The 12,102-nt window shown below is 44.9% G+C and overlaps 1 protein-coding gene across 6 annotated transcripts in view; it reads left to right on the top strand.

Annotated features, from left to right (window-relative positions):
- Positions 1–12,102, top strand: part of PLEKHA2 (pleckstrin homology domain containing A2) — a 74,720-nt gene that overhangs the window by 42,505 nt on the left and 20,113 nt on the right. For all 6 annotated transcript variants that reach the window (XM_039242508.1, XM_039242509.1, XM_039242511.1 and 3 more), the window contains 3 exons: positions 929–985; positions 6,516–6,564; positions 7,982–8,079. In XM_039242508.1, coding sequence (XP_039098439.1) covers positions 929–985; positions 6,516–6,564; positions 7,982–8,079 — 204 coding nt within the window. The remainder of the gene's footprint in view (positions 1–928; positions 986–6,515; positions 6,565–7,981; positions 8,080–12,102) is intronic.

The raw sequence follows: 12,102 nt of genomic DNA, 5'->3' as shown, positions 1-12,102 counted from the left end.
TATCCAAGATTCATCTCTGTTTATTGCTTTGAGATAACCTCGGGTAATGGGGACTTCAGGGTTATTCTTTGAGGCTTATGCAACAGTTTCAGAGATCACCAAGAGCTGTGGACAGGTTCTCAGGTCCATGGGGGAGTGGATTTTCCAAATTATAAATTAGAAACTCCACAGCTGTGATTTCTAATCTTGGTCATTTCTTTGATACGTTCCCATCTCTGTGTCTTCGTTGCTTCCTTTCTAACAGTGGAGAAATTAGAAAGCCAAAGAGATTGTGCCAAGGTAGAATATTGCCCGACAAGGTGCCTGTGAGTTTCTTGCTGTTTTATAGACCATTTACTTAGTGTTTTACGGTGTACAGACATCATTCCAGTTGGCTCTTGTAGCACTCCTGTAAAATAAATCCAACAGCTGCATTTTTTTATTTCTGTGTTGTGTGAATCGGTACCCTGTTTATTACAAAAAGAACTTAGAGTGGCATAAAACAGGACCAAACCACCAAGGAGATCAGTCAGGAAAGGAAAAATATAAGAGCTAATGCTTGTTGAGAGTCATCTGTGTACCTCGGACAATTCCAAGTGCCCTTAAATGTATTAGCTCATTCGTATGGCTGTCTTGTGAGGTAGGTACTATTATTATCCCTATTTTTACAGAAAGGAAAGTGGAGGCTTAGTGGTTCAGCAACTTATTCACTGTCAGATGATGGAGCTCACAGCCGTCTGTGGTAAGTAAGGGATAACGTTAGTGTAAACATATGCATGGCAAGAATTACCACTGTTTTAGAAAGGAAAGTGAGCTGAAGAATGTGGGTAAGTGGCTTGCTCAAGGTGGCAAAGCCAGGACTGGAGTCTTGGTCTTCTGTCTCTTCGTGCTGTTTCCACTGCCTCACGTAGCATCACCCTTCTCAAAATGAAAAACATATGTCTTTCAGAACCTGGCAATTGGGGCAGGAGCTGTCGGATCTTTGCAGCTGACCTACATCTCGAAGGTAATGTTCGCCTGGAGCTCTGGGAATTCATGTTCTCTAAGTAGGTTTAGTATCTAAACAAGAAATGTCCAATTCTTTGGGCATTAGCATTTGGGCGTGTTCTGTGGGCAGTGAAGGGCTCCCCTGTCCTCACGTTTGCCTTTGGAAACTTTGCTGCTGATCAGAGCTGGGGGGAGTGTGGCTCTCAGGTTCTTGGAGGGTGAGCCTGAAGCCTCTTCCTTCTGGGACAGATCAGTGAGGCTCCTAGCTCTTGCCAAGGAGGTATCGGTGGTGGGAGTAGAGTGGGGAATGACCTTTTTTTGTAATTGGGGTAAAAAGGAGCAGAAAAACAATCACAAAACCCCTTAGTGACTATAAAAGATTCTCCCAAGGGGTCTTGTTTTAAAGGAGCAGCTCAGAGTTGGGGCTGTGCTGGATTATCAGTCACCTGGACAGGATTACTGGAGGGAAGAAGGCTAAGAGAGCCCCAGGAAGGCACTCAGTTGTGCCAGGGAGCTATTCAGCAGCCAGATGACTGCTGGAGGGTCTGGTAGGCGGGCCAATGGGCCTTCCCCAGTCCAGTTAGTGCTGATGGTATGAGATCAGCACCCCCTTCAGAGCAGAGATGGGTTGGGGGTGGGGGTTGTGGGCTGGTTGATGGTACCCACGTGTAGCTGCTGAATTTAGCTTCTTTGAGCGGCCCCTCCCTGGGGCAGGCACCAGTGCTGACCTGTGATGCAGCAGAGATAAAAAAGGCCGGGGGGGGGGGGGGTTTAGAGCCTCGCCAGAAAGAGGAACTCTTTGTCCAATGAGAAGAGCCAGGTGGCGCCCAGCCAGCACAAAGGTTCCGGAAGCCCTGCTTTCCCCCACACACCCCTCACTTCAGGCCTCTTGGGGAGTCTGCTTCCTTGTCCACATTCTCCCACCCTCAGGGGTTGAGACACAGTAGAGGGACCCTGATCTGAGTGACTGCTGGCTCCTTTGCATAACGAGCTTTGGGAGCTCTTGTGTTCAGCCTTCCATCCCAGCTGGCGGAGGTGGGGGGATGCGTTTGGAGGTGGAGGCGGCTGCAGGGGCTGTGGGCAGCGTCTGACAGACACAGCTGGGCACAAAGACAGAAGATGCAGGGCAGGGTTTGAGCGGATTAGAGAGAGGAGATAATGACCCTGGGGGAAGGGGGTAGGGCTTTAAGCGAAGCTTTGCTAGCACAGCTGTGGGCAATTTGTGTTTGCCTTGTGGTGAGAGATGTGGCCGCCCCCGGGGCTAGGCCAGCCAGAGGCTTGGGCCTTCCCCTCTCCTGTTGGGTCTTGCTGTGAGCTCATTAGGTCTTTCTCCAGGAGGTTTGGAGGAACAGAATCAAAAGAGGGGGAGCAGAGAACCTCATTATTAGTGAAACTCCGAACCTTCTCCTGTTTGAGAGGGTTTTGTAGATTTTTTGTTTTTGATTGGGGAAAAGTGGATACGATCTCCTGCTGAATCATGATTTATAAATGCAGCTCAGATGAGGGCTTTTAGAATCCTCAGTTTCGGAGGCTGCGTCATTTAGAAAGGATGGGCTTGCCTCTTAGCCCTTCTTGGGAGATGCAGGCCTGGGTGGGTGTTTTGCAAAAACCCACAGCTGCCACAGGGTCAGGTTACATGGAGCTGAGAGCCTTTAACTCCTGCCTGACTCAGTGCCAGAAAGCAGGGGTTTTCCCAGAAAAACATTTAGCTGTGGTACTGGCATCAAATTCAGCATTCCAGGTTATTTCTTGTTAGCCCCTAGGTAGTGCCCCCCGGCCTCGGCCCCCCCCCCCTTAGAGTAAAGCGTATAACCAGTGTTGACCTGGCTTGTCATGTATGTGTGGTCTCTGTGGGGGGTGGGGGCTGCGTGCTCTTCCATAGTTCTTTCTCGAGGGCTAGTGTTGGGAAGAAGAGTTCCTTCATAAAGGCCAACAGAGATGAAAGTTCTTGACTTGATGTTGTCCAGGGCACCGATGATAGAACCATGTTTTGAGCAAACTGGGAAATGACTGAAGGTGGTCTTGGTGCCATCACCTTCTCACTTTGCCAGATGGCTCTTCTCTCGTATACAGCCATCCCCAACGTGCCACTCCCAGCTACTGTCCCCCTTTGTCAGGGCCTTGCCCTCAGCCAGCTATAAGGAAGACCTTCCTAGAACACAGGTTCTTAACTTCTTGCTGTTGAGGGGTGAGGGTGGTCGTTACAGATCCTTCTAAGAGTTCCATGAAGAGCGTTGACTCCCTTTCCAGCTAAATTATGTATACGTGTACACAACCTGGTTTTGCCTGTAATTTCAGGGCTCATTGACCCCCTGAAGCTGGTCCAGAAGCCCCTACCTAGAAACCCTCCAACCTTTCTATGTAGTTGACTCCTTCTTCCTCTGTTCTTGATGCCCACTTCAAGGGGCAGGGTCACCCTGGACACTGGGGCAGAGCTACCCCAGAGCTTCAAGACCTTGTTCTGCTGCTGCTGCTTCTGCCAGAGGGGCCTCAGTGCTACTTCCGGCCAGGGGACGACAGGATGGGGCTGGCTAGCAGTGCCCTGCCACTGATGAGTTTGCTGCTCCTGTGGTCTGTATTTGATCAGATAAGAGCAAGTTCCTGAGAGTCTGTTGCGCTGTAGAGTGGCCTTATCTGCGTCACTCTGTGGGTGACCCATGCCCATACCACGCCTCACATCCTGACCTCCTTTCATTGCTTGCATAATTCAGGACCCGCCAGTCAACCACTGCTATGCAGCTACTTAACTGTGGCCACCTCAGGGCATGCAGATGGTAGCACTTGGCCACACCCACTATAGTTAAGCTGGCAGCCATACTTTTTAAGGAACCTCTGTTCCTTCACTACATCTAAGGGAGGCTGCACTGTCTGGTCTGATCACCAGCATGAGGTGGGGTGGAGGCCAGAGGGCTTATCCTTCCCATGGGGGGGCAGGGATTGTGCTGCCACGTCCCCGGATGTCGGGGAGGCCAGAGCTACCTTTCCAAGCCTGCACCTTGGCCCTTCTCCCTGAAGGACACAGCACAGCTAGAGATATGATTTCCTTTTTCTCTTCTGCCATTCTGTGATTATAAGAAGGGGACTAGTAATTGCATTCTGGCTTTGCTAATTGGGATGCTGATCAGAAATTTTGAGGGTGTGACCCTTGCCGAATAGCCTATCAGGGCAAAACTAGAACTGATTCAGTGAAGAGCTAGCTGCTTGCCAGATATTCCTTCTGTGGTTAGGCATGGGGTAAATTATAGATGTGCATGCATGTAATCACGCACGTCCCCTGACTGAAAACTGGATAAACATATAAAAACAAATGAAAAACCAGATGATCTCTTAGTTTCTGTTGCTGTAATAAGCATGTTGGTAGCAGTCTCTCAGTACAGGCTGCTAATAAGTTGTGGTCTAAGCTGACTGTTTTGTCATCCAACCTGGTGAAAAGTCTCTGCCAGTGGTACTTTCTCTGGTCAGCGATAAATGACAGTTTCTGGGAGAAAGAGGTGCAACTCCAAATAAGCCCAAGAGGGTCTCAAAGTGCCCAACTTTTCAAAGCCATCCAAAAGCTTGAAGTAGCAAAGAAGCCATGAGAATTGTGGGATCTGAGGGCCCGGCAGTTAGTTCTGTGATGGTCAGAGCTACACAGAAACCTCTGGAGGGTAGGGCATGCAGGTATTTATGGTCACAGGGACCTGCAGGGGGAACATGGATGCTGAGGGACGGAGCAAGAAAATGAGTCACTGACAGACAGAACATCAGTCACATACTGTGGTTCAGATGGAATTCCAGGATCCGAAACCCAGGAAAACCAGGTATCGCAGGGGCAAGGACTATGATGTCATGGAGCTCTGCTGCATGGTTTCTGGAAATGACGAAGACATGCCTGAATTTGGGTAGTCAGTGACTGAACTCAGGATATGTGTGTTCACCTTTGCCTAAACCTTTGTGTTTCAGGATCGTTTAAAGACTTTCATTAGGCCCTAAGGCCTCCACCTCACATGATGGTGAACATATCAGAATATAACCATCTCCGTGATTAAATATAATTGGCTGTAAAATATTTGAAAGGATTTCAGTCACCTTACATTTGGAATGATTTGGCCGGGTAACTCTAATTTTCTGATTGGCTATAATTTCTTAGCAATCTTGCACATCCAAGGATTCTTATGAACTAAGAAAATCAAAGCTACTAATTATTTTTGAATATAATGAAATTTTTTTGACTGTTTAATCGAAACATTAATGAAGTTGTCTAAATGTGATATCTTGCAAACATTTGTCAAAGAGGTTTATATAACCTTACATAGACATTTAATGATTTATTTATTAATGTTGACTCTGCTATCTTCAGTTTGTATGTTGGAGGGCAGGCATTTTTTTCAGGTCTCATACAAGTAGGAGAAGGCCCTGGCTTGGGAAGGGGACTGGGAGAATGTGTCCGCAGGGGTATGACAGTGTGGAAATAGTTCCTAACCTAGGGTCTTGGGGGGGAAGGTGCCTCCTTAGAAATCCCAGGTACAGTGGTGGAGGCCTGTTCCAGGGAGTTCAGCCTACATCAAGAGTAGTCACCTAATGTTTGTGGGCATATGATGGAATATGGTTTGTTTTCCTTTATTGGTTCAGCATGTTTGAAGCAGAGTGAGAGGGGTTCACCTATGCACATAGTCAGGCGTGTACATGAAAGGGGTGGGATTGAGAAGACAATAGGAAATAACAGGAGCTTTGAAAATATTTCTACTTTCTTCTGTTCTCTTTAAAAAAATTTTTTTTTATGTTTTATTTATTTTTGAGAGAGAGAGAGAGAGAGAGAGCAAGCGGGGGAGGGTCAGAGAGAGAGGGAGACACAGAATCCAGAGAGGCTCCAGGCTCTGAGTTAGCTGTCAGCACAGAGCCCAATGCAGGGCTTGAACCCATGAACCGCGAGATCATGATCTGAGCCGAAGTCGGATGCTTAACCGACTGAGCCACCCAGGCGCCCTCTCTTCTGTTCTTTTAAATAGATAAGTATGTTCTGATTCCATGGGCCCCTCTTATTTTCGTGGTTAAGCAGTTAGGGTGGATATAAAGAACATTGATCATCGTGTCCAAATGACCTTTCTGTGCACTGTAATTGGAATCTATGTGTGTATGTAGCAATACCACCTTTAATTTGGAGAACTGTTTAGGGAGGGGGCCCGTGGTTGAGAGAGGAGTGGAATCTTCTAGTGTGAATTGGGCAAGTACAGGTTGTGTGGTCCAAAGAGAATTTTGTCAGGACTCAGTGGTTTTTAAAAGCATTTTTGCAAAGATAAAGATTAAGATAGACGTCAAGATAGTGGTTATCTCTGAGGGGTGGGAGTGGGATTCTATCAGGCTTCTAAGAAAGAAGACTGATAGTGGCCTATTTCTTAATCCGGATCATGAATATAGGGTTTCCATTTAATTATTACTCTTTAGAATGTTTATATATGTTTTATATACTTTTTTGTGTGGGAAGTTTCACAATAAAAAAATTTGGGAAAAAAAATGTTTTACAACAATGTTAGAAACTTACTCTTGTTCCTTTTATTTATTTGATTTAGGTGAGCATAGCTACACCAAAGCAGAAACCAAAAACTCCATTTTGCTTTGGTAAGTACTGAATCGCTGGAGGATGGGTTCTCTGAACACTCTTACAGCAACTTCCTCTTTGTGTGGAGATGGTCCTGTGATTACATGTGACCTGTGCCCTGTGTATATGAGTGACTTCAGTCACAGCGATGTTGCTAGATCTCACGTGATACTGTTTTCTTTCATCTCCCTGTGAGCACCATTAATAACATAAGACCAAGCTACAGGGAGAAGTGACCATTCCGTTTTCCGGACTCCACAGGGCGGGGTACAGGTATCTACTGGTAGCTTCTGGGAACCCTCATCTCCGCCTCTGTAGTGGCATGCTCAGGAAAGGTGGAGACTTGAGGCGAGCTGGAGGAGCACTGGAAAAAGAGTATCCTGTCCAGTGTCTCCATGTTGCCAAATGAGTGAAGAGTTGGGGGAGTGACACAGGAAGCAGAGTCACTCAGTGGCTGCCTCTAGTCATTAATTAAATCATCAGTGTTTATTTGACTCCTACTATGTTCTCATTACTGTACAAAGTGCTTCAAGCAGACACTAATGAGTAGCTTCTGTTATTTATCTAGGGCGGTTCTGTAAGCTCCATGAAGCAGGGATATCCCTTTGCTCTGTCACTGCTGTATCCTACCACGAACAGTGGTTTGTGGCATGTGTTGGGTGTTCAATAATATTTGTTGAAGGAAAGAATTAACTAATGAATTCTACGTCTACCGCATGATGCTTAATTTCTTATAGTTCTGCCTGCTTTATGCTAGAATAAAATAGTCACTTGAGCTGTCGTCTCTCCCAACTGCAGGCTGGTTTAGGCTTCTTTGGTTTTCTCATTGTCCCATTTCTTTCAAATATCATTGCTAAGCTCAGAAAGGACTGTCTCAGATTTTGTGGTCAGCAGATCTAAAAGAGATAAATAATAAACCCGGAAATAAATTATTGACCTCATGGAGTGCTCAGAGGAAAGAACAGGTTGAAAATAAGGTCAGGGTCACAGATTTGATCTCAGGCAAGCGTTGTTCCATTTTCCAACCACAGACGGGATTCCTAACCCAGGCCAGTTGTGCGAGTGGAAACAAGGAGCACTGGGTCCAAAATTATATATGTATCATCATGACTGTAAATCTGTTAGCACCTTTAAAAAGCTGTTCAAGCATGTGTCTTGATGGTGGACTAGAGGCCTCATTGCTGTACAACAGTATATTAAGGGGGTTGTTAAAACATTAACGACAAGTGATGGAATAAATTCACCCTTTTAAAGAGAGAGCAACTGTAGCCTGCTGCTTCCCTGATATTCACGCAGCTGACTTTGCACCATGGCAAATGTCTTCATCTGCTTTGTAGAGTTTTCTACCTTGTTACTTCGGCACCTTGGATTTGTGGAGTCTTTTTCTCTTGCATGTGTTCTGACCTGGGTCTTTTTTCTTCCGCATGACTATTGCAGTCATCAATGCCCTCTCTCAGAGGTATTTCCTTCAAGCTAATGACCAGAAAGATCTGAAAGACTGGGTTGAGGCCCTGAACCAAGCCAGCAAAATTACCGTACGTATGATTCCTTCTTTTTTCTGGAGGGAGTCCATGCCTCTTTTCAGCACGTGGCCCATTATGTGTGGGGAAAAGCTCAGATGAGGGCAGGGGCTTTCCCAGGAGCCCGTTCAGAGCCAGTTCCCCCTACCTCTTCTTATACCTTGGCTAACTAACCACAAGTTGAACTGAGAGTTTGAGTTTGAATCAAATTCAAGGGGAAGTTTATGGAGCGTCCCCTTTGTGCTTCCTGGGAGGGCTCCTGCTCAGTCGTGTTTTGGGTAATTCTGGCGTGCTGATTCAGAGTGTGGTGGGATTGGAAGACGGATTGCTGACTATGAGAAGCAGAGTACAGGGAAAAGCATATAAAGAGGGAAGTCAGAAGTTTTTACTGGCATGGAGGGGGGAGGTACTCTTCTTCCTTTAAGAGGTGACCTGCGGGTCAGTCCACGTCATCTACCCGTTTGAAAGCATCAGTGAGCTAGTTCACCGACTGCTCTTTGAGTAGTCTCATTCTCTTTGACTTGGCTGGTGAACTCTTTTCTTCTTCCTTAGAAATACAGGAAAAGAGAGAAGGGTAGGAAGGAGGAGAGGAAAAAGTTTATGTTTTGGGGGTAAAAAACTAGACCTTTTATAAATAATAGGCAGACTTGTGGCATGTAAACACCATGGTTTGTATGCTGAGAAGATTGATACTCTTGTTTTAGTTATTTCTGTTTTAACTTTTTATTTTAATTCCTGTTAACATAGTGTTCTATTAGTTTCAGATGTACGATATAGTGATTCAACACTTCCATACAACACCTGGTGCTCATCACATGTGCACTCCTTAATTCCGCTCACCTATTTAACCCATCCCTCCACTTTCCTCCCATGTGGTAACCATCAGTTTGTTCTCTGTAGTGAAGAGTCTGTTTCTTGATTTGCCTCTGTCTCTCCTTTTTCCTTTGCTTGTTTGTTTTCTTAAATTCTGTAGATGAGTGAAATCAGCTATATGGTAGTTGTCTTTCTCTGACTGACTTATCTTGCTTAGCCTTATACTCTCTAGCTCTATCCATGTCCTTGCAAATGACAAGGTTTCATTCTTTTTTTATGGCCAAGTAATATTCCACTGTGTGTATGTATATATATAAATATACACACGTATATATGTATATACATCTATATATACACAAACTTATATACATATATATATTTACCACTTCTTTATCCATTCATCAGTCATTAGATACTTGAGCTGTTTCCATATCTTGGTGATTGTGGATAATGCTGTTATAAACATAGGGGTGCATGTATCCCTTTGACTTAGTGTTCTTGTATTATTTGGGTAAATACACATTAGTGCAATTGCTGGATCATAAGGTAGTTCTGTTTTTAACTTTCTAAGGAACCTCCATATTGTTTTCCGCAGTGGCTACATCCTCACCAATACCTCTTGTTTCTTGTGTTGTTGATTTTAGCCATTCTGACGGGTGTGAGGTAATATCTCATTGTAGTTTTGATTTTGCGTTTCCGTGATATAAGTGATGATGAGCATCTTTTTATGTGTCTATTGGCCATCTGAATGTCTTCTTTGGAAAAATGTCTGTTCATGTCTTCTGTCCACTTTGTAACTGGAAGATTTATTTTCTTTTTTTCTTTAAATCTTTTATTTGAGAGAGAGCACACAAATGGGGAGAGGGACCAAGAGAGAGAGAATCTAAAGCCGGCTCCACGCTCAATGCGTAGCCCAATGAGGGACTCAATCCCATGACTCTAGAGTCATGATCTGAGCGGAAATCAAGAGTTGGATGCTCAACCAGCTGAGCCACCCAGGTGCCCCTGGATGATTCATTTTCTTATCGTACGGTCAGACTAGTTTATATTCTAGTTGCTTCCAATGGTAACCATTATGTACTGGAGCAGATTATTCTCCCAAATACCTCAGGGTTTCTGTGAATAAATTAACAGAAGAAATCTGTACACCTATCCAGTGCTGGGGATGCCAGATCCAAGCAGAGTACAATTCAGTCATTGAGGTGGTCTGGCTTGTTAGCTTGTTATTTTGATAAACTTTGATACCCTCGTGAAAAGAGAACCGAAGGGAGGGAGGGAGAGTGCAGCTACTTCACATTTGTCTGCTAACCCATATGCTTGTGCACATGATTCTAGAGTGTGGATCTTAGTACAGGTTTTCTTTGTTCATGATGGAGTCTTCACCCTTCTGTGTCTGACACCCGTTTGGACCTTCCTTCAGTGTCTAATACTTTATTCTCTTTCAGTATTCCCTCCTGGCTTTCCTTCTCTGTTGCTGCCTGGGCATAAAGTCTGAGAGGCAGTGGGGGCCTTTCTTTTGTGCCTGAGCCTAGAGTTGCTGTAAGCAGTGAGGTCCCTCCATGTTTTTTCTGGCTCTGTGGAACAGAAGTCATCAGCCACAGGAGAGGGGAACGAGCATGGCAGTGCCCAGAGGCTGGGAGGCCAGAGGCTTGCTGTAATGTCAGAGCCTTCTCCTCGGTCTCCATAGTCTCCAGGATCCCCCTAACTTTTCTTTGCTCTGTTCATATGTCTCTTCACTCCTCCTGCCAAAGGTCCCATGGGATAGAAGGAAGTGGGCGGATACTCCATTTCCTCATCAGTTTGTGCCCTGGAAGGGGTTACCCCTTTTTCTGCTTCCATATCATCCTGTATCTTGTGTCCTTCCTAAGGGAGGCTGGGATGAAGGAAGCTATGGGGCTGGGCAGCACATCAATGGCATGCACACTTATTTTAGGGCACCTTATATACGGAGCGCAGCATCAGGCACTTTGGGAGATACAGAGATTAAAAAGGGAACACATAATGAATCGAGCCAAGCTTTCACACGTGCCATATTATTCACCCCTCTCACATCACTCATATAAATGGTTTTACTGCCCTTTTTTAGATGAGTAAAATGGAAATCAGAGTTTTGCCCAAAGTCTAGAGATGGGTAAATTGTAGAGCTGAGATTAAACACCCAGGATCTGTGACTTCCAAGACCTAAAAGAGTTAATAGAAATATTTAAAGGGGCACCTGGGTGGCTCAGTCCGTTAAGCATCTGACTTTGGCTCAGGTCATGATCTCATGATCTCATGGTTCATGGGTTAGAGCTCCACATTGGGCTCTGTGCTGACAGCTCAGAGCTTGGAGCCTCCTTCCGATTTTGTCTCTGTCTCCGTCTCTCTCTCTCTCTCTGTCTCTCTCACATACATGCACTCTTTCTCACTCTCTCAAAAATAAACGAATAAACATTTAAAAAATTTTAAAAATATTTGAAAAGAGCAACAGTTGTAAGATATGTTCGATTACACACCACTTTTACATATAGGGCTTCATTTTAGCCTCATATAAAAAAGCCTTAAGTGTTATTATTTCCGCTTATAAATGAGGTGATGCAAATACCTAGAGATTAAAGTGACTTGCCCAAGTTCATGGAACCAGGATAGATCCAGTTTTTCTACCCACAGATCACTGTTCGTTTTGTGCTAAGGCCGTTGAGTCTTTATCACTGAAGAAAATGGTGTGCCCTGGCTTATACCTGCATTACTCCCATCTCTGCCTCCATTACTGTATGACCTGTGTGTGTGTCCGTGCCCTCCCTCCCTTCTTCTAAAAGGGGCATCAGTCATTGGACTTTGGGCCCACCCTAAACCCGTATGACCTGATCTTAATTTTATTACATCTGCAAAGACCCTGTTTCTAAATAAGGCCACATTCTGAGTTTGTGGATGAGCAGTTTCAGAGGGACATTATTCAACCTGCTACATTTCCCAAAATGGTTGAAAATTGAGCAGTAAAAGTAAAGCACAGCCCCTTGCCTTTATTGGATTATTCCTTATTGCTGTCTAGAAATCCTGGTGGTAAGTAAGAGGAGTCCCTATAACTAACTAACTAACTAACTTAACTAACTTTCTTCTTTCTTTCTTTCTTTCTTTCTTTCTTTCTTTCTTTCTTTCTTTCTTTCTTTCTTTCTTTCTTCTTCCTTCCTTCCTTCCTTCCTTCCTTCCTTCCTTCCTTCCTTCCTTCCTTCCTTCCTTCCTTCC

The sequence above is a fragment of the Hyaena hyaena genome, unplaced genomic scaffold, assembly GCF_003009895.1.
Source record: "Hyaena hyaena isolate Hyena2069 unplaced genomic scaffold, ASM300989v1 scaffold_215, whole genome shotgun sequence".
In the NCBI taxonomy this organism is placed as follows: Eukaryota; Metazoa; Chordata; class Mammalia; order Carnivora; family Hyaenidae; genus Hyaena; species Hyaena hyaena.
This window is presented reverse-complemented; position numbering and strand designations above follow the sequence as displayed.